Raw genomic sequence first — 26378 nt, forward strand, 5'->3', positions numbered from 1 at the left:
AACAAAGAAAGGGTGATACTCAAATATGTAAGTTCTGCTTCAAATTCATAATAGAAATTATAATGATTCTCTAAAAATTGGAATAAATGCTAGTTGATGATTTTGCGCTTCATGACTTGAAAAGCCATTTGATTTTTATCATGCCTTGTCAAGCACTGTCAGATGTTTAAGACGCTTCTTTTACCTGCTTTTGGAGTATTCACTAAGAATAAAAATATATATTTTGAGTGTGCCTGGAAATTTTCGAGGTACAGTTTATGTGCCTCAGGGAATTAAGGCCAAAAATCTGGGTTTTCAAAAGTTTGTTTTGTTTTGTTTTTAGTGTGAACTTCCTTTTTATAGTTTTAATGTAGTCTCACTAATGTGACCAGAAAAAAAATCTGCTGATAATTGGAAACTAACAGCTACCAAAAAAATAAATAAAATAATAATAATAATAATCCCAGTACCACAATAGGAAGTTGTATATTGGCATTTGGAGCACAGAGTATTGTGGGAAGGGATTCCAATGTTTAGTCTTTTTTACTGTATTGGTCCATTTGTGCTGCTCTAACAGAATACCAGATACTGGAAAAACTTATAAAGAATAGAAACTTATTTTTCACAGTTCTGGAGGCTGGGAAGTGTAAGATCAAGGAGCTGGAATGGAATAGGGTCTGCTTATCTCTGTATCCCATGGTAGAATATAGAGTAATGAGAAAGGGGCAAGAAACTCAGGCTTTTACAAGGAACACACTTCTGCAATGACAGCATCAGCTTCATTCATTCATGAAGGCAGTGTCCCCATGATCCAAACATGTCCATCAAACTATAGCTTCTAACACCACTGCATTGGGGATCAAGTTTAAAACATTATTAGCTTTGGGGGGGCTATTCAAACCATAAAAACATGTGAAAGGTATGTGCTAACGTCCTGATGAGATCCAAGGAAGAAGTCATATCAAGGTAAACTGGTCCTTACAAATAAATCAGAAAAAAATATCACAAGGAATATTTGTATTGTGAGTGGATGATGTCATCCCCACATTCCACCAAGTTCTCATTGAGTATTTAGTAAAAGGTAACCCATTTCACAGCACTTAAAAGAAAAAGAAGACTTAAACTGCTTAGTTTTAGAAATTAAAAAGATAGTGCACATGAACTTTATTTAACTTAAGTGTATATATGGATTCAACCAACTTTATTTCCATAAATGCTGAATGACCAAAATGGGTCAAAAGTGTTACTTATTGCAAACAATATTAGAAAACAAACAAACAAAAACAGTGTGCTTTCAGCAATTAGTACAAGCTCCAGACATCTTTGATAGTGTTAAAATCTCAAACAGCTGGAGTCACAAAACCACAAGCTGTTCAATACTATATGTATGGATGTGGAGTATGTACATACATACATAGTATAAATAAATCACAGAGGTCAAAATAATAGTGGGGAAGAAAGATGCAATTGAGAATTCCTTGGTTTGGATTACATTCATTAAAAAAAAAAAAAAAAGTGGAAACGCACAAGCACACTCTGATCTTCCTAGCTCAGTTCTCAGACTCCATCTAATGTACTGGTGTATGCATCCTGTGGAACTAAAACTCTAAATGATTTCATCTTTTAACAGACAATCTCTAAATGCGGTTTTCCTTATGGAAATCTCTATCTTTTCTCTGCCATGCAAAATGTTAAGTTTACAAACAAAAGATTCTCCATTGTTTTTTTGCTGTGTTGAAAAGGATCTTGGGCTATAGTTAGAAATCAGCCTCTTCTATTTCTTTCCTTTCCTTTTTTCTTTGTAGGAGATATATGTGATTTCTTCCCAACTGTGAGAATTAATGGGTTGGGCACTACAAGAGGAAAGCATGTTTATAATTTGCAGCCTACTAATATCCCAATCTCTTCCTATGAGAAACCTCACAAGATAATTATAGTGCTTTCTTTTTTATTGAGTTTTAGAATCTTTATTAGAATAGAGTTCCAGGACGCTAACATATGAACAAATCATAGTTAGCATAGCAGTTAAAGTAGATTTTGCATATTTGGAAAATGTGATGTCTCAATTACCATTTAGATCTAACATGTTATGTTTTTGACTATAGTTTTTGATAATTTCTATTTTGATTTCATAGGAAAATTTTATTTATTTTTGCTAGGATGGGTAATACCAAAATGCAGGATGGGTAATACCAAATAGTAATTTAAAAATGATACATTTGCTTATGAAACTAACTGACCTCAATGGATGCCAGAAAGTAGAGATTTTACCAAACACTACATCTTATGTCTTTTCTTATACACATGCTTGTGTTAAATTTGGATTTAGGAATCAGGCATAGTAAGAGATTAAAAATGATTACTAATAATAAAAAAGAAAACAACTATATAAAAGTTATAAAAGTTACACCAATGTGGTCTTTCTTTTAAAATACCTTATTGTACAGTATTCACCCTGCTTATGATGATGTGAGATGGTCAATTTCTACGTGATGAAATAAATAAGGGAAATGGCCTAGGCATGTGACATCGAATTAGGTTCCTATTGACCTTCTTATTGGGACACCACACTGTGACACTCTGACAGTCTATCTTATAACTGAGATGGCTGCTAAATGACTGCCACATGGGTAGTGTGGATGAAGAGATCATTCACAGCCTGGGTGTGATGGAGCAGGATAGTATGAGAGTTCATCAGGCTATCAGAAAGGCATGCAATTTAAACTTATGGATTATTTCTGGAATTTTCCATTTAATATTTTCAGACTGCAATTTTTCATGGGTAAATGCAGTGCTTGGAAGAAATAAGATTACATGCTAAATCAAATTGATTTGTTATTTGTGATTAATGTATAACTCTCAAATTTGAAATTTCTCCTTCTAAATCTGAAGATTAAAACATACAATTTTTCTGTAATGTTATATGTACTAAAGCTGAATTTTTTGTTTAAAAATTTTCAAGGTATAATTTTATAACTTTCATGTTGAAGGTATATAAAATGTTATATTTACTTAATCACTTGTAACTAGTGTAATCCAAAAATTTACTGTAACCAAATACACTTTAAGAAACTTATTTTGACTTTAAATGCTAAATGAGCTTTTAAAACAAAATCTTTGAAAAATTAATTTCCACTTGCTTTTATGAGTATAGTCTTGTTTAAGACAATAATGAAACAAACTTTTAATCAGGATTCTTGCATGTATTTATTGAAATTACATGTATAAACTCATATTGCTTTCTATGCATATTAAGTTGTAGTACATGAGTTGAATGTGATTTTTTTCTAAAACTTCAACCAATTATGATTTAAGAAGCATTCATCCTTGATGCTGTCTTTCATATTTATTTGAAATCAATCTAACGTCTCTCATGAGGCAATTTTTGAAAAGCATTTTCCAAATAATTATTAATTTACTTTGTTTCTATTGTTTGACTTAACATCAATCATAATAATGTATTTGATTTTATATGCTTATTGTTGGTCTTGTACTTCTAAACTTGGATTTTAAATCAGCCTTCATTAACTCCCCAATTAATTACATAGAAGGGCTTACCATTTAAATTTTCCTTTTAGGTGTTTTGAAGAATTATGTAAAAAATCTACATTAAAGTCTAAATTCCCAGAATGTTATACTTAGAATGCCTAAAATCTAGAAAAATATCTAGATTTATAAGTAATTATAAAAACTGAGCTTCTCAAATGGTAATAGTGTTATCTGGATTCTTTCTGATTTACTTTTCAACAGAGGTCATAATCCCGTTGATAGAAACTAGAAATTATTTATCTGGGAACCAGAATAAGATAGTTGTTAAAATTTAGTATTTTGTTTGCCTGAGATTTTTCTGACTGTCAAGGAAAAGAACAAAAAAATTTTCATCTCTCCAGTTTTTTGAGAGAAAAAGTATCACCAAGTCTTTCATTTAACCTTCATTTATTCACAGTTTACATATTATATATTTTTTGAAACTTCATATTATATACTTATCAAAGAATCATCCTTTCTCTGAAATGTAATTGATGATTGTAGAAATTTAGCTACCATTATTTGAATACCTAGTTTATGGGACTCAAAGAGATACTTTGTTATCTCTAATCCTTGCAATAATCCTATTTAGATTTGTGCTATTTTACCCTTTTCACAGATGGCGAAATTGAGCCACTAGAAGGTAAGTAATTTGCACATAGTCACATAGCTAATAAGATCAGAATTCTTAAACTGCTTTCCAACAGCGCTTTATAACTTGTGGAACCCCTCATATAGAATGTTCCTTTATTTATTTATTTAGCATAGTCAAATGAAAGAGAAAATATGCAAAACCCATTGACCTCTTCAATATTACTATGCTCTCTTGCAGCTTGTGAACTTATGAATCAAGGCATCTTGGCCCTGGTCAGCTCCATTGGCTGCACGTCAGCAGGGTCCCTCCAGTCTTTGGCAGATGCCATGCACATTCCCCACCTATTCATTCAGCGCTCAACAGCTGGGACCCCAAGAAGTGGCTGTGGCCTCACCAGGAGCAACAGGAATGATGATTATACTCTCTCGGTTCGTCCACCTGTCTACTTGAATGAGGTTATCCTAAGAGTGGTCACAGAGTATGCCTGGCAGAAATTCATTATATTCTATGACAGTGAATATGGTAAGTGTTTATAATCTGTATGAATTTTATAAGTGGATGTTTGCATGAAAAGTAACTTCATTAAATCTTGAAAAAATTTCAGGAGCTTACTCATTATTTGGGGTTTTCTTGTCATATTTTTATAAATCTAGCAGCAACAACCAAACACTTTGTTAATGCGATTAAGTTCATCCTTTTGTATTAAGTACCTTTGAAGTCAAATTTAAAAATAAACACCTATATCTAGCGCTCAGCTTACAAATGTTTTTGAAATAGCATGACTCTGATACATCTTGTTTTTTCACATGTCACATCATGAAGACAATAAATACTGCATTCTTTTTTTTTAAATGTACACATTTCTAGAATAATAAGAACATTTGGATAGATTGTAGAACACTGTGAAAACATAACTTCTTAATTACTTTTAAAATCTTGCCACCTAGCTGGGCACAGTGGCACATACCTGTAATCCTAGCAGCTCAGGAGGCTGAGAAAGGAGGATCAAGAGTTCAAAGCCAGCCTTAGCAATGGTGAGGTGCTAAGCAACTCCATGAGACCTGTTTCTAAATAAAATACAAAAATGAGCTTGAGATGTGACTCAGTGGTCAAGTGCTCCTGGGTTCAAATCCTGGTACAAAAAAAAAAAAAAAAAAAACACAAAAAACTGACACCTTGTTTTATGCATGGTATAGACTTTAATATCTATTCAATATTTAACCCTTTGAATTTGATGAAATTATTACCTTATTTTTTTAACGATTCCCTTATCATTAATAGTGCACATTGTTTTCAATGTGAAATTTCACAAAAATAGAAGGTAGAATGAAAACAATGTATTTAATCTTCCAAGATAAAACAAAAAGCATAGTCTCTAAATTTACCAGAATTTGAGAAGAAAACATATTCTCACTATATATTTAGTTTTGGTACATTAAGATAGTAAGCAAAAGCATATTTTCTAACTGACAAATCCCATGGATTTTCAAATATAATTTCCCTCTTATTTAATCAGTAGTGGGGAGAAGTTGAGATGAGTATGATCACTTTCGGGGCAATAAACAGATCTCAATAATGAACACCTATGTAGAAAGGTATTTCTTTAGAAGTTGTCTTGACAAGGAGTTTAACATTTTTTTCTGTTCTGTATGGATGGGTTTCGTCTTTGCATTTTTACCAAAAGAAACCAGTAAGGAGTTCCCCTTGTGTGATGCAACTTGTTTTTCTTAGGAAATGAGTAAATAAGCATCAAAAAGCGAAAAAAAAAGAAAAGAAAAAGGCCATGCTTTCTTGTCATACTCTCCTCAACATTGTGAACAATATTGGAGAACAGGGACACAAGAGTGGGCCAGAAAGCACCATCAACAGAACCCAGAACAATCAGGCTGGCAGAAATCTGGGAAGCAGCAAATAAGAGCTACTGTGGACTCCCAGGGAAGGAGAACAAGTGGTCAATACAGTTAGCCCTAAATATTCAAAGGCTTCATGGGGTTTTGGCAGCTGGAACCCCATTAAACTTGATGGCTAAGCTTCAGCCAAAGTTTGTGGCACTTTCTGGAAACATACTTCTTTGTCTCCAGGAAGGAAAGCCGTATTTTTGTTGCTTAATTCATGTTATTTAGGGGTCATAAAACAAAGACCAAAAGACTAAAATGAATAAAATAAACAAAATTGATATAAAAATAATTGGCCCATCAATGAAAGTAAGGATTGAAACCAACACAAATCTGGAATTTTCTGACAAGATTATATAGTAAACTAAGTTTTATCTCTAGAATCAGCAAGCTGAGCTTGCCTTTGTCAATTTTCTCCGGATATGTAATCTAGGACCTTTATAACTCTAAATGGTATTCTTAGTCTCTAATCAAACGTAAGTTGAGATAATGAATTTTTAAAATACTATAAGAGAATAAAACTCTTTTCAGTTAGTGCTATCAAAATAGTGCCATAAAAAAGAGCAGAAAAGTGATTTTTTTATTAAGGCATTTTTAAAGCATTAAAATAAGAATTTTACCCTTTGATTACAAATGTCTGAGAAGGAAGAACATCTTTGTTAGCTTTGTTGGGATTAACCAGGAAATTCTTATAGGAGAAAATGTTTTTATTATTGATGAGGTAAATATATTTTTGAAAATACCCAGCAAATACATACTCACAGAGTTATTTACATACATTTGGAATTCCTAATTCTTTCTTGCTCAATTTTCCTTTGAGTAAATAAGATAATTGCAGTGTGGATGGATGGGTCCTCTGTTAGATACAGGGTTAGTTTTAGAAATAACAATAAACTTTTTTTTCCCTTTACTCTGAAGATACACTCGCTTTTGACTTATTTAATTTAATAATTTATGAAAAATTTCCCTGCTTCTACCATTAAAATTATTTCCAGTAATACTGTTATTTAATGAAAGAAAATTACCCTTTGATACTTACAATAAATCTTGTTAGTAAAAAACTAGGCTGGAGTCCAGAATAAACAAACAGCTGTCCAAATACCTTGTACCTTGAAGAGGGCTACGTGTATTTACATATCCATTCTTCAATGTCATCATTTTAAGTTAGAACCTTGGAATTGTACTTGACTTTTATCTTGATTATCAGGAATTACTTTCATTAAATGAATGGATTAAGCATCATCTGTGGATGGAATCAGGCAGCCTGCTGGGGCCAAATGTTATTGAAGGTGTATTTTGCTTAGAAAAATCTACTTTTTTTTTTAGACTCAAGCTTTTAGATCCAGTTAATTAAAGAAACACTTGTTTTGTTTTTTTTTTCCAGAAGCAGTTAATTATGATTAAGGGCACAGTATAAAAGTCTACTTTAAATTCCCTAACAAAGAAAATATACATTTTTGATTCTAAGTAAATGGATAAAAGAGGAAGGAAAAGTGGAAACTTGATTTGAATAGGTTGATTCAATGAATTTTTAAAAAATATTTGGTTTTTAGTTATAGGTGGGCTCAAGATCTTTATTTTATTATTTTATTTTTATGTGGTGCTGAGGATTGAACCCAGTGTCTCACATATGCTAGGCAAGTGCTTTACCCCTGAGTCACAACCTCAACCCTCAATGAATTTTTGCAAAGGCTTGAAACGAGGTTAAGAAATGTTGAGCTTTTAAAAATGTGTCATTAAGGAAATATTCAACACTCACTTGCTTAGTGCAAAGTAAAGGATGAGATAAAAAGTTTTACAGAATGTAATCTTAACCTTTAAGAAACTTACAATTAACAAAAGAAGTAAAATGTTTATATATCTCTTAATAGAGAAAATAGTAGGTTAAGTGTTATGAATGATGCAGACTGAATCTAGTGGTATATAACCAAGAAAGTGTTTAATTTTGGCATCAGTGATTAAGGCAGGCTTTAAGACTTTGATCTTGGTTATGAAAATTAGGGAGGATTTTAAAAAGCAACATATGTGAGAAACAGCCACTCGAATAGACAGTGTCACAGAGTACTGTAGCAACTAGAATAGTAAAAATATCTTTGAGCATTTTTATTTGCCAGGCACTAGAATAAGTATTATATTATGTTGTAATGATATTGTATCAGTTAATCTTCTCAACAATATAATAACAAGAATATAATAACAAGTACTAAGTTTATAAAAAATATTTACTACATTCTACATACTTTATATGCATGTATTATCTCATTTAATCCTTAAATAGAATTCTGAGGTTATTATTAGTAGTAGTACTATTATTATTTTCATAAATGAAAAATAAATGTGATGTCCAATAAATCAAGAGGCCCAAATCTAATCCTGATGATTTCTTCTGTAGTCCCTGCATTCAATAACTAGAGTACTTTGACACTATAGAAATAGAATAAGATTAACTACTGTCAAACTGTGAAATAGATATAAGTTCACCAAGTTGAATGTATAAAATCATCATTATTAAAGGAAGACAATGACATCAAGCCTGCATATTTTCTACATGTTAGCATCAATGAGAACTACTATATTTCAGTTAGGGAAGTTTAGTTATTATTGGAAGCATAGAAACAGAACAGTCATTGGACCAAAATAGGCTAACCCAACTGTAGCAGAAATAGCTGCTTACCTACCCAGTAACCACTGTCCCAGTTTAGAGAGAGAGGACTTTAACTCTCGTGGCACAGCAAGCACCATGAGTCTCAAATATCAGTTCCTCTTGACTTCAAGTCCATGGTGAGATGCAGAGCAATTCAGGCAGATTCTGTACATGTGGTAGGCTTGTATGACAACCAAGAGCTCTGAGCTTATAGAACCTGTACATCTCTGCTCTGGTGAGCATATCTGCTTTCAAAATGTGCCATAGCACAAGAGAATCTTGGAGAATTGGCTATCACTAATATTCTCTAAATAGCCCTGATTAGTCACTTCTCTCATTAACATGAATAACAGGTAGGAGGGTCAAAGTCATTCAATTTTTCTCACCTATATTTATTCAAGGATACTATAAACAGGACTTTAGTGAGGAGAATTGTTCTCAACTGTGCCTTCTAGGGTCCTAGACTCAGTCAACTGAATAAATCCCTTGAACTATCAGCATTTACCTTCAAAACTAAAATTGTTTTCTCCTTAAATTTTTGCATAATTCTATCAACTTAGAAAGAAGCATTAATCCAGGTACAGAGGATTTATGTATGGTTGCAAAGACTGTATCTTTGCACATTGGAAGAAAGTCTGTTACTTATAACTACCCTGGCCAGAAAGTTGAAACTGAATTAAACAGTTTCCAAAGCTGAAGTGGTGCCATTGATCATGGTAGTGAAACTCAGGGATTTCTAACCGGACAACTTCAATTATAGGGAAAACTGCCCTTTGGATTTATAAGTATTGTTTCATATAGCTCCCCCAAATAAATAAGGGAAGCCTCAATTTAGAGAGATCCCATTAGAGTCCTACATTATCTGCTGCTGGTATTTAATTAAACACTTGAAGGTCTCTTAAGATCACCCCTAAAGTACAAGTCAAGTGTCTTCAAGATGGTGGGAATCCTCACACAAGAATTATACTCCTATAAGAGCATATAGGGAATTATGGCTTGGATCTGGAAAGTCCCTCAAGGTTTGGTCCCCAATGCATCAATGTTCTTAAATAGGGCTTCTGGGAAGTGGTTGGATCATGAGGGTTCTTGCCTCATCAATGGGTTAATTCATTGATGCATTCATAGCTGATTAGACTATTGGGAGGTGGTGGAAACTGTACAAATTTGGACCTGGTTAAAGAGAGTGAATCTTTGGTGGGGGCATGCACTTGGGGGCAATATCTTGTTCCCCTCTCTTTGCTTCCTGATTGCCTTGAGGTTTATTCTACCACATCCACTCTGCTATAATGTTGTGGCTTCTTTGGGCCTATGACAATGGAGGTAGCTATGGACTGAAACTGAGTGAAGTGAGTATTTCCTCCTTTGAGTTTATTTTTTTAGTCAAGTATTTTGTCACAGTGAGGAAAAACTGACTAACGCAAGGGAGAAAATTTAGTTACCCCGGTGTGGGAGACAAATCAGTAGTACCTCCAATGTGGATACCTTTCCCAGTGGTAATACCAGTCATTCCCAATTTATAAAGAGTAATTGAGCTCAGCACTTCATATCATAAGAGATTTCTAGAGGGAAGATGGTTCAATTTGTCCTGCTTGTCTTCTCTAGGGACCAAGAAACTAGTGATGAGACTGAGACCTCCTTTTCTAAATGAAGTTTCAGAACACTCATTTACATGATATCTGGAGCTGCTTTTGACCTACAATAGCAGAGTTGAGCAATTTTATCAAAAATAATTTAACCCACAACATAATTGTTTATCAGTCTTTGTTTCAGGCCTTTCAAGCATTCTTGACAGTTCATGTAAAGAGTGAGAATAGTGGGAGAGATGGTTTTGGTGATACTGAAAGGTGTTCTGTGTAGGGTGTGGAGTGCATCCCCTAGTGTTTCCAGTACACTCGTTGGGGTTATTAAATAAAAGTGATCAAATTGTGAGTAGAGTCATCAGGTGAGGAATTGCCACTCCAGCAGTCAGTTAAATTTAAGGCACTTATCCCAGTTTGGGTATCTATACCAGAGTGTTGTCTTTCATGAAGGAAACTCCAGAATTCATTCTGGAAGAAAAGAGTCATTGTCTATCCCTTGTTCATATTTCTAGGAGTCTGAGGATGTCCCCTTCCCAAGTAGAGTTGTTGCTCTACTTCTACCTCCAGAAAAATAGTGTCTTCCATTCTAATAGCTCTAATTTCATTTTTTCTCAATTATATTCCGTTTAGTCTTAGACCTTTCATGAAGAATGGTCAAATACATGGGCTACAAGGACATATTTATTAAACTCATGGAGACCAATTGTGTCCTTCACTTTGGTCTATATGGCCCATTCATTGTAGAACTTGACAAGCTGTATGCTCAAAAAATGTTCTTTATCCTTATAAACCAGAATCATGTCAATCCAACAAGAAACTTCAGGAGGCTAATGCAAATTTAAGTTGAAATCCCCTAAGCTCCATTTAGGCTGGGCTGCTACTCAGGCTTGTTAAAGAAAAAGAAAGAAACACCACAGCTAGGAAAGGTCAGAATGGAATTTTGAATTTAAGAGTAGATCTGTTATCTCACACCACTTTTATTTGATCATGACCCAGAAAAGAGTCAAGATGATATGATCTCTTTCTTAGGACATCTGTATTAAATGAACAAACTGCCTTACCAGGGTGTGTGGGTCACAAAGAGGTGAAGGGGTTTCAGTAGGACATCTGTTTTGAATCACCATTTGAGGAGATTATTTCAACACTCAACAATGTCAGATATCTGTGAAAGGTAAAGGATATGACAGATATATTCTATTTCTTCACTATTAGCTCATTGTTGAGTGCCTTTTGCTTACTTTTTTCAGACTGCAAATGGTCTAAGAAGCTAAAAAATAACATAGATCAGTTGCAAGGGCTAGGATAGCAATGCCTACTGTCCTGATCAGCCCATAACAATATAGCAACTTGAAAAGGTATCAAGTGGACCAAATTCTTACATAATTTACTTCAGAGGTAGTCAGAGGTTAGCATATGCCTGGATGGGTATGGACTATGCATGTATAATATGGCTTTCCCTGACAGTCTATGAGCAGATCAACTTTGAGCAGGAATCACAACTATTGCTGAAAGTGATAACTTATTTCAGAAACATAAAGCCCTTTGTTTCTCATCTACTCTGAGATAGTGAGTATATTATCATGTTTAGTTTTATGATGAGCTCAGGCAGCGATGGAGACAATCTTGGCAGTCCTATATCTATAAGCAGCTGAATCCAGTTGATCTCGTCAAATAATGAGCTTTCACTATGGGCTTCTACATGAATAATCAAATACAGCCATGGTATATTTCACATCCCCAAGGAGGGGAGATCTTTAGTGTATTGTTTTGTGGTTTTCTAAGTTTCAGACTAAACAGCTAAGCTGTTGACAAAAGACCAGCAGTCAGAAGAAAACTATAACCTGGGTCAAGGAAAGTACTATACAGAGCTATGAGAATGGCCTTGAGTTCTGACCACTTTGCACAGTAACCATGACATTTTCAGTGCTATACAGCTGTTACTGAGTTTGATCCACCCAAGCAAACCCCAGTAAGCACTATCAGATTTTAATTTAGCAAAACCATCACTGAGTAGTGCTATTTATTTATGGGAACCTCTGTGAGTTAAGACCATTAAAGGCAGCATTCTACTTCAGGTGTAAAGAGAGAATAAAATCTCACCTAAAGGCAGTATTTGATTTTGATTTACACTTAATAAGCAGAAATATTTGGCCCTTCACATCTTGTTAGTTGTTGAATTTGGGGTGACTCTGCTCAAATTGAGAATATTAGGGCATTCATGGATTAGGTTTTCAGTTTCAGTAAGAACTCAATAGAAAGCTAATAACTGCTTTCACAATGGTTTTACTTGCTTGGTAGCCAAGTTAGAGGCAACAAGTCCAAAATCCTAACGTAGAGTTTAGAGAAGGCTGTCTCCCTTCTGCAGAAACTCATAATCATTAGTTACAGATGACTGGGGAAGAGGAGAACAGATCCTCTAACTGAAGGGAGGGATCAAGAATTTTTAATCTACATGAAACTTCACTGGTGAACATATTCTGAATGTTATTGGCAGAAATGTAATAACACTGCAGTCAGTGCTATTGAAACTGAAATTTCTGATTTATCAATCAATACACATCATCTACATAAAAACTCTGGTTACATGGGATAGAGGCACTTGTGCTGAATTACGAAGTAAATTATGTAAGAATTTGGTCCACTTTATTGACAATGTGGGTCTCTTTTATGGTTCTGATTCTCTCAGAACCTCCTTGAGCATTTATGGAACAGGAGAGTAGAAGCATATAATACAATAATGATTATTATAAATTCAGTGTAAGAAGAAAAAGCAGCATATTAAATTAAAAGAAAGATCTGCACATAAACTCATTATAGCCATTATAGATTCCCTCTCCAACAGTACACCTGCACCAAGCAGTTGAACCTAGATGTGCTCCTCCCTACCACCAAGACTGGATAGGAGCTATGTACAACAAAGCCATAATGTTTGCATCCCTCCCCTCCCTAATGTTGCCCAGAATAAGATGAGTTAACAGGGTCTTATCGGGGCAAGAATTCTTATGAAGCAGATGATGTCCAGGTGGTAGGGAAGGGAGGGATAAAAGAATGTGGGCAGAGACCAATTGTACAATAGTAAGAAAGTATTGTTGTTTAAAGTATAAAATACATGGCTCAACCAAGAAAACAACTTGTTTTTGGTCCACCTACAGCTCTGTATCTTCATGAGTAACACAATTTATTTGAGATGAGACTTGTGTATTTTTCAAAATTGATACTTGAGGGAAGACATCTGCAAGAGTGTTGAAGAAAAGAAGGCTTTGAATGTGTTCAAGTATTGGGAAGTGATTGTGTACCACTTTGAGTGGTACTTGCTTCATAGAAAAAGATGTTTATTTGGTTTCTACTATGATTGACTGAAATAAATGCTATTTGATGAATTTATATGTCATAACTTTAAAAAGCAAGCCAATTTTCATCATGCCTTGTCAAGAACTGCAGTACGTTTTAAATGCAGTAGGTTTTAACCTTTTCCTGCTTTTGGACTACCCACTAAAAAGAAAAATTAGTATTTTGAGAATACCTGGAAAATGTTGAGATATGGTTTATGTACATCAGGGTATTAAAGCCAAAGTATTCTCCCTCTCTCTCTCTCTCTCTCTCTCTCTCTCTCTCTCTCTCTCTCTCTCTTTCTCTCTTTCTCTCTTTCTCTCTCTCTCTTTGGTACTGGGAATTGAATTTGGGGGCACTCAACCACTGAGCCACATCCCTAACGCTATTTTGTATTTTATTTAGAGAAAGGGTCTCACTGAGTTGCTTAGCGCCTCACTTTTGTTGAGGGTGGCTTTGAACTCACGATCCTCCTGTCTAAGCCTCCAGAGCCACTGGGATTTCAGGCCTGCGCCACCACACCCGACTCCCCCCCCCCTTTGTCTCTCTAATGTGACATAGTCCAGCATTCCTTCTGTGTAGCTATATCTTGTCTCTGCACTTTGATGATACTTTCTTTGCTGTGCAGAATCTATTTAGTTTGACACAGTACCATTTATCTATCTTTGCTTTTATTTCCTGTGCATCTGAGGATCTGAGGTCTTTTAAAAAAATCCTGGCCCATTTCAATGTGCTGAAGTATGTCCCCTACAGTTTCTTCTAGTAGTTTTAATACCTTAGATCATATCTTTAAGTCTTTAGTAAAATTTTATTTGATTTTTGTATATGGTGAGAGCTAGGGGTCTAGTTTTATTATTCTGATTGTGTATATCCACCTTTCATTTATTCGTACCTCAAGGTAAAAGAACACTAAATAGACCCTAAAAACAGAATACAAAAGAAAAACTAAATGAAGATCTGGTATTTTGGAAAAGAGATCATTCTCTTTTACTGTTGTCAAATTTATTAAAATCTGTTAATTATTTATTAAAATCTTTTATTTATTAAATAAATAAATATATATGAAAGAGATGGTCATTTTCTCAAAGTATGTTTTTAGCACCTTTGTCAAAACACATTTTACTGTAGTTACACAGGTTCACTTATGGTATCTCTATTCTGTTCCTTTTGTCCATATATCTTCTTTTATACCAATACCATATCTATTTGCTTATGATCACTTTGTAGTATTGTTTGAAGTAGTATAATGCCTCTTGCTTTGTTCTTTTTGTTCACCATGGCTTTGCTGTTTATGGTTTCTTGGGTACCAAATAAATTTTAGGATTGTATTTTTCAAGTTCTGAGAAAATATCATTGGCATTTCAGTAGGAATTTCATTAAATGTGTACGTTACTTTGAATAGTATGGACATTTCAATTTATTCATGTCCATGAATATAGGATGTCTCTCCCAGTTTGTAGGTCCTCTTCAATTTCTTATATAAATATCTGGCAATTTTCACTAGAGAGCTCTTTCACTGCTTAAATTTATTTCTAAGCACTTATATTTTTGTAGCTATAGTAAATGACTTTTCTTTCTCTCTCTCTTTTTTAAAATTATTTACTATTGGCATATAGAAATGGTAGTAGTTTCATATATTGATTTTATATACTGCAACTTTCTTGGATTTACTTATTAGTTCTAATAGGTTTTTGGTAGAATCATTGGGGTTTTCGTTACCTATAGGATCATGCCATTTGCAAGCAGTGATAATTTGATTTTCTCTTTTCTGGTTAGATGTTCCTTCTTTCTTTCTCTTGCCTTATTCCACTAACTGGGACTTTGAGTACTATGTTCAATAAAATTTTGAAAATAAGTATCATTATCATATCCTAGATCTTAGAGAGAAAGCCTCAGCTTTCTCCCATTCAGTTTTGTTATATATGGTCCCAGCTATGTTGAAGTATGTTTATTCTATACATAATCTGTTCAGTATTTTTACCATAGAGGAATATCAAATTTTTCAAAAATTGTCTATGTATTCTGAGATGATTATATCATCTTTGTCTTTAATTCTTTTGATGTGATTTATCCCATTTGTTAATTTTTGTCTGTTGAATCATTTTCACATCCCTGGGGCAAATACATTTTGATAATGATTGATCTTCTTATCAGTGTATTGTTGGATTGGGTTTGCTAATATTTTGTGTGGATTAGTGCATCTATATTAAAAAAATTTAAATATAGTTATATTTAAATATATATATATATATATTTGTTATTGTTCTTCTTATCTGGTTTTGGTACCAGAATCTTTCTGGCTTTGTACAGTGAGTTTAGAATAATTCAATCCTCTTTATATTTTGGGGAATAATTTGAGAATTTATATTAGTTATTTCATAAATGTTTGATAGAATTCAGCAATCAAGTCACCTGGATCCAGACTTTTCTTTGGTGAGAAATGTTTTATTACTAATTCAATATTGTTATTTAGTATTGGTTATCTATTTTGTCATTATTTTATCTTGGTAAAGTGTATTTATATAATAATTTCTTTTAGATTATGAAAATTTTGACACAACTTTTTCATAATAGTCTCTAAGGATCCTAACTACATCTATGATGTTTGTTATAATGTGTCTTCTTTTTCATCTTTGATTGTATACATTTGTATTTGAGTCTTCTCTACATTTGTGTTTCTTAGCTAAGAGTTTGTCTATTTGGTTTGTCTTTTCAAAAGATCAGATTTTCATTTTTCTTTGTATTCTGTTTTTAGTCTCTACTTAGTGTTTTTGTATCTTGAGGTACAATGATTTGTTGTTTATTTGAGAACTTTTTTATATTTTGATGTAGGTAGGCATAGGTTGCTATTATTTTTCTTCCTAATTTCTGCTTTGATTCATTGGGTTCTTTAGGAGTTTTGTTTTGTTTTGTTTCATTTTGTTTTTACATATAATTTCTATGCACTGATGCAGTTTAAATTTTTGTGTTGCTGACTTCCAATTTTATTTTATTGTGGTCATAAATGAGGAATATGATTTCAGTTTTAAAAATTTTGTTTATGCTTTTTTATAGCATACATATGATCTATTCTGTTGAATGTTCCATGTCTTGTTGAGAAATTATATAGACTTCAGTTGTTATAATATTCTATAGATGTGTGTTAGGTCCATTGGATCTAGAGTAAAGTTTAATTTTGCCATTTCTTTGTTGATTTTTGCTCAGAATTACCTAACCATTGTGAAAGTAGAATGATAAAGTCCCCTGTTTATTTATTTATTCTATTTGCATGAGATAACTTTTTTAATACCTTCACTTTCAGTCTACATGTGTTCTTAGCTGGGTTATAAATATTTTGTAAGCAACATAAAGTTGGGCTTTGTTTTTATTTATCAATTCAGTCAATCTCTGTCTTTTAATGAGATACTGCAACTCATTCACATTTAAAGCCATTATTGATAAGTAAGAACTTATTTCTGTGTCTTTGATTTGTAGTTCCTTTTTTCCTGTCTGCTTCTCTTCAGTATTTCTTTATGGTTAAAGGCTTGTCTCCAGAAGTGTTTTATGATTCATGTTTATTAGTTTTGGTGTGCCTATTATAGGTTTTTGCACTGTAGTTACCATAGGGCTTGCAAAAAACATCTTTTAGTTCTAACTAATTACTTTGAAATTATAGCATCTTGCCATTTATTATAAGATATGAAAAGAAACAAACAAAAAGGTGCAAAAGTAATAATAAACACCTCTAAGCTTATACTTCATTCCTCCTCACATTTTGAATTTTTAATGTACCATTTTACACCTTTCTATATTTCCTTTTGTTTAACAAACTAATAGTTATTATTATTTTAGTTGTCCTGTTTTTTAAAAATTTATATGGTATGTGCACCATGTTTACAATATTAGAGCTTTCTGTATTTGTCTCTGTAGTAACTCTTTCCAGTCAATTTTATACTTCCCAATGTTGTCTTCTTAATCATTAGCATCTCCTTCTTCCAGTTTGAAGAATTCCCTTTAGCATTTCTTGTATGACAGGTCTGGTGATCATAAATTCTTTCAGCTCTTCTTTGTCTGGGAATATCTGTCTTTCCTTCATTTCTAAAGATAGCTTATTTAAGTACAGTATTCTTACTTGGCAGTCTTTCAGAACTATAAAAATATCATCCCATTCCCCTCTGACCTGTAAAGTTTCTGTTGAGAAATCTGTCAGATGAATTTGAATACCTTATGTTTTAGTCAGTTTTACATCATTTTGACCAAAGTACCTGACAGAACAGCATAGAGAAGGAAAAGTTTATTTGGGCTTACAGTTTCAGAGGCCTCAATCCATAGATAGCCAATTGCTCATCCATTGCTCTGTGATCAAGATGAGGTGAAACATCATGGTGGAAAGGTGTGGCACAAGGAAAGTAGCTCAGGACATGGCAACAAGGAATCAGAGAGAGAGCTGGGACACCAAGGACAAAGTATAAATCCCAAAGGCATGCCCTGAGCGACCCAACTACTCTAACTACACCCTATATGCCTTCAGTTACCATGCAGTTACTCCACATCAATGAATCAATGCACTGATTAGGTTAAGTCTCTCATAACCCGATCGTTTCACCTCCAAACTTCCTTGCATGGTCTCATACATAAACTTTTGAGGAACATCTCATGTCTAAACAATATCACCGTCTATATAATTTGTTGCTTTTCTCTTCTTGCTTTGAGAATCTCTTGTCTTTAAACTTTGATAATGTGTTTATAATATGTCTTCAGTAGAATTGGTTGAGTTGACTCTTACTAGTGACTTTTGACCTTCCTGCATGTGGAGTTTTCTAGTATTATAAACTTGAATAAGCTTTTGCCCCTTTGGCATTCTGAAACCCCTCTTGAACCCAAATAATCTGAATATTTGCCCTTTTAATTCTCTTCCAAATTTTCCATAGGCTTTTTTCATTAATCTTCATCGTTTTCTGTATTTTATTTCTCCATAGTCAATTTTATTTTTCCCAATGGCAAGATGCTATAAAATTGTATAAAATTGACTATAGAGAAAATAGCTTGTTTTTTAGCTCATTGACTCTTTTATTTGTTATAATCTAGTATTGATGATTTCTATTTCATCTTTCATTTTGCTGAATGTACACTTCAGTTCAAGGATTTTTTTTAAGTTCCCTTAATCTCTCTGCTAAGTATCTCCTATTGAATTATTTCTGTCTTTTCTTGAAGTTTATTCAGTGTCCTTAAAATTACTATTTAAAATTTTCTTTTTGAGAGTTTGCATGTATAACTTACTATGTGGTTGTTTTCTGGTGTATTCTCTTGCACATTAGGTGAGTTATTGGTTCCCTGAAAGATTTTGATACCTGTATGACATCTTTGCACTGAAGCATGAGGCATGCATTCCAGTGAAGTAGTTGTAACCAATAATACTGAACCAATTAGGTATCTACATGAAAAATTAAAAAATTTAAAAAACCAGTTTTTAATTTCCCAACAAAGACATAATTTAATTCAAGTTTTATTGTAGACCTAAACTGAACATAATAATAAGCAATTTTTTAGAAGGAAACAGAGATGGTCTTTATGATTTTATTATTTTGGAATATACAAAGATTACTTAAATGAATAAATAAATGAACTAATGAACTAATCAAAAAAACAAGCAATAACTTAGTTTGGACCTAATCAAAATTAAAATTTCCTGCTCAATAATAGTCAACATTAAGAAAACAGATGAATCCAAACTGAGAAATACATTTCAATACTTATATCAAGAAAAGTTATTTAAATATATATTTAAATATATAGACTCTGAAAAGTCTCATACAATATATATTGACAACTCTAACAAAGCAATAGTATGAGAACAAAACACACTACAAAATGAACAAAAGCCTTGTGTTTCACATAAGAAGGTACGTAAATGACAAGTACAAGAAGTATGTCACTTCTTAAACTATAGGAAAATTCAAACTAAAACTACATTGAAATATTAACCTGTAATAGTTTGGCTGAAGACACAGAGATTGCCAATACTGACTATAGTATATGGCAGAACAGCAACTCCTGTACTCTGGCTGTTGGATTCTGAAACACACAAGCAATTGGATAGTTTGGTATTTTTTTCATGACGTTAAATATTCACTTACTATATGACCCAGCCATTCAACTTCAGAGAAAGGAGAATTTTTGTATAAGGATAGTTGCAGCAGCAGCATTCTTTGATTCAAATCAGGTAATAAACCAAATGCCCATCAATTAACAATGATTAAATGAATTTTCATGTGCCCATGTGGAATATCATTCAGCAATAATAAGTAATGAGTTATGGAGACATATAACAATATAATGTTGAATAAAAGAATACTGAAATTAAAAAGAAAGAATATATATACTCTATAATTTTATTCATTAAAAAACAAATATTTAAAAAATACCTTGTTACAAACCAGAAAGTGGTTGATGTGCATCTGAGGTGGATTTTCTTCAAAGAGTAAAAGATAAATTTCGGTGGTAATAGAATATTTGTTATCTTGATAATAACACTGGAATATAATAAATACACTTTGAAATAAACATTTAAGATGTCTCATTTTTTCACCTCAATGTTCATTTCATGTGTTCCAATTTTCAGAATGTCTTTGTCCCTAGCTATTCGAATTGTCTGATCTCTCTGTATAAGACCTGACACAGTTATTGATCACATAAAATGCCACATGCTGTCTTGTCAATATTGAGAGAGTTGAGACCTATACCTCTGTTTAGCAATATAAAATACTTGGGCTTTTTTCTGTTGTCTCATAATTTTGCCTTTTTAAAATGTATGCTATATATTAATATGTCACCCATTATATAGTTGACCAACTCTTCTAATTTTAAATCAACTTCAATTTATTTAGCATGCTATTTATATTTTCGCCCAAATCCTTTCCAAGAAAAAGTATTATTAAATACATGGGCTAGTATTGAAGCAGACTCATGAGAGGCCACTGGCAGTAATCCAAGAAGACTCACTATCTAAGAAGCCTAAGCAAAAAATTAAGATGGATGTACTAGTCAAAGGATAAATTCCAGATTTAAAGAGTCTGGCAACTGATATAATATAGAAACCAGAAAGTTATAAGAGGGGCTGGTCCTTAGAGTAGAAATAAAAAGAAGACAGATGACTTCAATGGAAGAGTTTTGTTCTCTGAGAGTATTTATGAGAACAAAGTTAAATTTCTGGACTAGTAGAACGTAACGTAACTGATATATTAGAATGGCACAAGCCATAAAGTTTATGTGCTCTTCAAATGCGCTACTTGGATTTTTTAGAATTTCCTTTATCTAAGAATAATATTGGACCCACAGCCTAATATTAGGAAGGATATATTGATAAATCAGTTCAGATGATCCAGTTGGGAAGACTGGAAAATACAAGGATGAGAGGCAGCTAAGCAGTTCATTTCAGTAACAACATAAAGACATGAGCTTATTGAAAGTGGTTAGACAGTCTCTTAACCAAATCTTCACCTCTATTTCAATCATATGTTGGCTTCATTCTTAGGCAACACTAGGCATCCTTACAGAGGATAGTACTGATGAAATTTCCTTGGGCAATATATCACATATATGGATTTATATCTATTTATATAAATTTATATCATTGATATCAAGTCTTATATTCTGTTTGGGTCTTTTGTCAATCCTGGAACCGAGTTAATTTGGTCAGGAATAAGGATGGGTTCTAAAGCACCAATCTGAGTTTCATGAAGTCCCCGAAACTGGACAAGTGAGGATAGGAACACATAAACACATGCACTTCCTTATTTTGTTTGAAGGAAATTATCCTTATAAGAATAAAATTAAGGAGATTATATTTTCATTAAAATTCAAGATTTAAAATATTTTAAAACACACTTTTAAGTTTAAATATGTTCAATTTTGTTTTGTTAACCAAAAAAAAAATTGTTTTGTTATCTCAGCTGTTCTGACATTTTTCTTATAGTTACAGGGTAGGTTTTTTCTATTCTGCAATAGGTTTTTGACCACATATAAATCTCTGCTGTAATTTGTTAACTAATTTGTGCAGAAGCATAAATATGCATAATGTATTGATAAAGTAAAATACCTTAGCATAGAAATGACCAAATCATTAAAAATAGAAATACATACTTTTTGACAACACCATGTACAATAATAAAAATTTCAAATTTAGGGGATTCACAAATGTGTTATTTATGAGTTCTTCTGCATAATGAAAACATTGATTTAGGTATTCCAAATTAAGGGTCAGTTCCAGCAAGCAACCTGAGGTACTTAAGCACTAACCTTGACTATGTCACCATTTTCTTGCAACTTAATTGCCACATGGAAGATCCGTGTGAAACAAAAATAAGATGTCCATCCTCATAAATTCATTTCTAAAAATGATAACATTCCTTGGCAATCTTGATGTAGGTTTAATCAAAGCCCATAAAATGGACACATTCCTCTTAATTGATTGGAAATGGTTATGATTACCCTGAGGGTGTTTTCAAATGTCTGATGAGTATAATATTATTGACTTTCTCTCTTGACAGTTTTAAAGCTGTTTATTACCCATTTGGCTACTTTCCAGCTTTCAGTTCTCTCATTTACTTAAATGTGCATCAGTAAGCATGTAATTAATGCAAGCAGTTTATTGAACTATTTCTTTTGCATTAGTATATAATATGTCAATTCTATAAAAATATTTTTGACTACTTTGGATTTATTCATCAGTAAAATGTCCTTTTAAAATATTGATCAGCATTATTGTAAAGATGATTCTCATACTGAAAACCTGTGAACTTAACAAATCCCAAGTTCTTAACAAAGAAAAACATGTCATCAATGGGTCACAATTGCTATACTATATCACCTCAAACTCACACCATTTGTTACCTTTAGTTTTAAATATAAAGCAAAAAATGTACCACAAGTGCCAAAAAAGTACTCACTAAATGACTGCAATTATTTTTGAAGTGAGAATTCTCCTAAATCAAATTTTAAAAATTGTCCAATACCAAAAAGTTTTATTTTCTCAGAACACAAGTCTTATGTAGAGTTAGCTTTGCTGTTCACATGTTGGGAAGAATTCATGCAGCTCAATGATAGATCTCATGTATCGAACAATAAGAGGATTTCTTTTTATCAAAAAAAAAAAAAGAGAAAATCACAAGGTCCTAAATTTTTAAAAGTTGTCATACTGTAATAATTTCAGATATGCCAAGATTGGATAAGTGCAGTGCTGAAGTCTTCCCGCTCAAACTGAGGTCTTCAGTTCATTAAATGATCAAAATGATTAAATGTGCCTAATCTACTCAAAGGAAAAGAAATGAATAGAGGAAAAATTAGATATGCAAACTTTGTGACAGATCTCTTTTCTTATTGAATTCAATATTTTAAAGGTAATATTTGAATACAAAAATCAGACCATGAATTATCATTTTGATGTTTTCTGGAGAATGCCCCAACATTTAGCAAAATTAGAACTTTAATTTGCAAAATGAGTAGTATTGCAAGATTATGCTGTGGTGATTGAGTTTCTGTTATCATCTGGTGGTATGTACAGTACCCTCAATGACAACAAGGGTTTTCATTTTACTCAAGATTCTCTTCCAAGTACTTTTCCTAGTGATCGGCACAATGATTGTTTTAGAAAGTCATTTATATGGATGCTGACTATGGTATGGGGTGTAACATCACATATCATGTATCTGGCTTATCATGTACTGGTCTTATTTTTCTGGTTTATCATATTTCTGATTTCTTTCTAGGGTCAGGTTAGAATTGCATTTCTATATTAAATTCGAATACTAAGATTTCTCTACTGTAATCTATTTTCATATAAAACACTTTCAATAAAAAGATTAAAATTAATCTTACTTTAGAGATCATAATATAGTCATTTTACATGATTTAATAAAATGAATCATTAAGTTCCAATCAGACACTACATCTTCAAGAATTGTTGTGGGAAGCTGGCCTAAGTAGGTAACACAATTTAGATAACAGAGAAATTGATGATTGCTAGAATATTAAGTTCTAAGAATGTTATAGAGATCAACTTTTATTTCTTATCAAGATTTTCTTCCATTTTTCATTTGTCTAAAGAAAAAAATAGCAGAAAAATAAGTAAAAATAGAACTTTTGCCTGAGGTTAATGAAATTGATAATGAAAATGTACACTGCATAGAAGTTTACAGTTTAAAAACTGCTTTAACATGATACACATCCTATTTCTTTTTATCAGGAATCCCAGTAATTGGGTGAGGTTATGGCTCCCCTTGTAGGTAAGCTGTAGGTGGTTACTACTTTCCCCATGCTTTCATTCCTTGTTACATTGCCTATATTCGGCAACATCACATTAACACATAATTTCCTGCATAAATATCTATTTCTCCTCTAAAATGGAAACTTTCTGAGTACAGGAAGTATGCCTGCATCATCATTATCAAACTACCACATTTTTAAAAATTATGTATCATATCTGTATATGGTAGTCAACACCCTTCCTCTTGCAAGTGACAGAAGCTCACTTCAAACTAAGCTACTGGTTTTGAATTGTTTTTTCTTAATTGACTCTTGTAGTTGGGAGAAGAGCTGCTATGTCTGTTTCTCTTTAGGTACTTTCTCACTAGACCTCCTAGCTCCTGCAATCCCAAACTATATTACAACTTGTGTTACCAAAAAAGACCATTGTTTTACATTATCTCTTTATCAATCTCTGCTTCAGTGCTGTAACTACTCTTAAACTAATTATTTAGGCAAGGCTGTGAAGCGCCCAAATGAACCAGCTCAAGACCACATGACCGTCCAGTAATATAAGGTAGAGAGCTGGGCACGTGTGGAATACAGGGAACAGGAACAGGTTTATTTCTTAAATGAAAAACGACATCTTGTGTCACTCGCTGCCGCTGGCCGGCGCTCTGCGTCCTCCCGCTGCTCGCCACCCGTCCTCCGCCAATCGCAATGGAAGAGGAAATCTCTGCGCTCCTCATAGACGATGGCTCCAGCATGTGCAAAGCTGGCTTTGTCGGCAACAAAGTGGCATGGGCCAGAAGGACTATGTGGGTGTCGTCAGGCCCAGAGCAAGCGCGGCATGCTGACCCTGAAGTATACCATCGAGCACAGCATCGTCACCAACTGGGACCATATGGAAAAGATCTGGCGCAGTGCCTTCTACAATGGGCTGTGCGTGGCCCCCGAGGAGCACCCGGTGCTGCTGACCGAGAACCCCCTGAACCCCAAGTCCAACAGAGAGAAGATGACTCAGATCATGTTCGAGACCTTCAACACATCGGCCATGTATGTGGCCATCCAGGCCGTGCTGTCCTTGTACGCCTCTGGGCGCACCACTGGCATTGTCATGGACTCTAGTGACGGAGTCACCCACACAGTGCCCATGTACCAGGGCTGCGCCCTTCCCCACGCCATCCTGCATCAGGACCTGGCTTGCTGGGACCTGACAGACTACTCCCTGAAGATCCTGACAGAGCGCGGCTACAGCTTCACCACCGTGGCCGAGCGGGAGATGGTGCATGACATCAAGGAGAAGCTGTGCTACGTTGCCTGGACTTCGAGCAGGAGATGGCCACTGCTGCATCCTCCTTCTCCTCCCTGGAGAAGAGCTACGATCTGCCTGATGGGCAGGTGATCACCATCGGCAACGAGAGGTTCCAGTGTCCAGAGGCACTCTTCCTGGGTATGGAATCCTCCGGCATCCATGAGACCACCTTCAACTCCATCATGAAGTGTGTGGTGGACATCCGCAAGGACCTCTAAGCCAACTCCATGCTGTCGGGCTGCACCACCATGTACCCCGGCATCGCTCACAGGATGCAGAAGGAGAAAACAGCCCTGGTCCCCAGCACCATGAAGATCAAGATTATTGCTCCCCCTGAGCGCAAGTACTCTGTGTGGATCTGCGGCTCCATCCTGGCCTCACAATCCACCTTCCAGCAGATGTGGATCAGCAAGCAGGAGTAGAAGTGGGGCCCCTCCATTGTCCACCGCAAATGCTTCTAGATGGACTGAGCAGGTGCCAGGCACCTGCTGCATGTGCTGAATCTGAAGTATAAATTTGCTCTAGCAAATTTGAACCTAGAATAAGCCTTGAAAAGAAATTGTTCTTGAAGCTTGTATCTGATGTCAGCACTGGAACGTAGAACTCGTTGCTGATTTTGACCTTGTATTCAAGTTAACTGTTCCCTTGGTATATGTTTAATGCCCTGTGCATATCTATGATTTAAGCCCTTAGTCCATGCGGCTCAGTCACCTGGTATCTGAGGTGAGAGCGTGCATAAAGGAGAGAAGTCCGTGGCTTAGCGAATCTGAGACCACAGCAGTGATCTGCGCAGGGTCATGTGTCAGCTGACAGACTTCCTGGATTGCTTGGGCTGGCAAGAGTTCCTGGGCCAGCTGTCACTTCTTGTGGTCCAACAGGGTGGGAAAGTCCAAGCCTTAGGACCTAGTTTCCGTTCTTACCAATGTTCTCCCGCCTGACCACCATTGGTTATTACTTGCCTTGAATTAGAAACAGTTTGCATGTACATCTGTAAATTTATTCATTTTAATTTATGTAAGGTTTTTTGTACTTAATTCTTTATCAGACGACAAATTTTTGGTTTTCTACTGTTATGTGAGAACATTAGGCCCCAGCAACACTTCATTGAGTAAGGAAAAATAAAGTGCTACAGTACAAAAAAAAAAAAAAAGGAAAATAGCATCTTATTATTTGAAAAAAGGAGACAGAATACTGGAAACACAAAAACAGAAGCTATCAATTATGATCTTGATTCCAAGTTAATAGGCCTATCTATATAGGCTAGAAAGTGGGGATCCAAACCTGATTTTGT

At 34.2% G+C, this 26378-nt stretch overlaps 1 protein-coding gene and 1 pseudogene across 3 annotated transcripts in view; both read left to right on the plus strand.

Annotated features, from left to right (window-relative positions):
• Window positions 1-26378, plus strand: part of Grid2 (glutamate ionotropic receptor delta type subunit 2) — a 1404794-nt gene that overhangs the window by 675253 nt on the left and 703163 nt on the right. For 2 of the 3 annotated variants that reach the window (XM_077803456.1, XM_077803455.1), the window contains exon 3: window positions 4340-4624. The exons of the other annotated variant lie outside the window; for it this stretch is intronic. In XM_077803456.1, the coding sequence (XP_077659582.1) occupies window positions 4340-4624 (285 nt within the window). The remainder of the gene's footprint in view (window positions 1-4339; window positions 4625-26378) is intronic. 3 annotated transcript variants of the gene reach the window in all.
• Window positions 24493-25548, plus strand: LOC113177033 (actin, cytoplasmic 2 pseudogene; annotated as a pseudogene).

The sequence above is a fragment of the Urocitellus parryii genome, chromosome 10 (assembly GCF_045843805.1).
Source record: "Urocitellus parryii isolate mUroPar1 chromosome 10, mUroPar1.hap1, whole genome shotgun sequence".
NCBI classification, from domain to species: domain Eukaryota; kingdom Metazoa; phylum Chordata; class Mammalia; order Rodentia; family Sciuridae; genus Urocitellus; species Urocitellus parryii.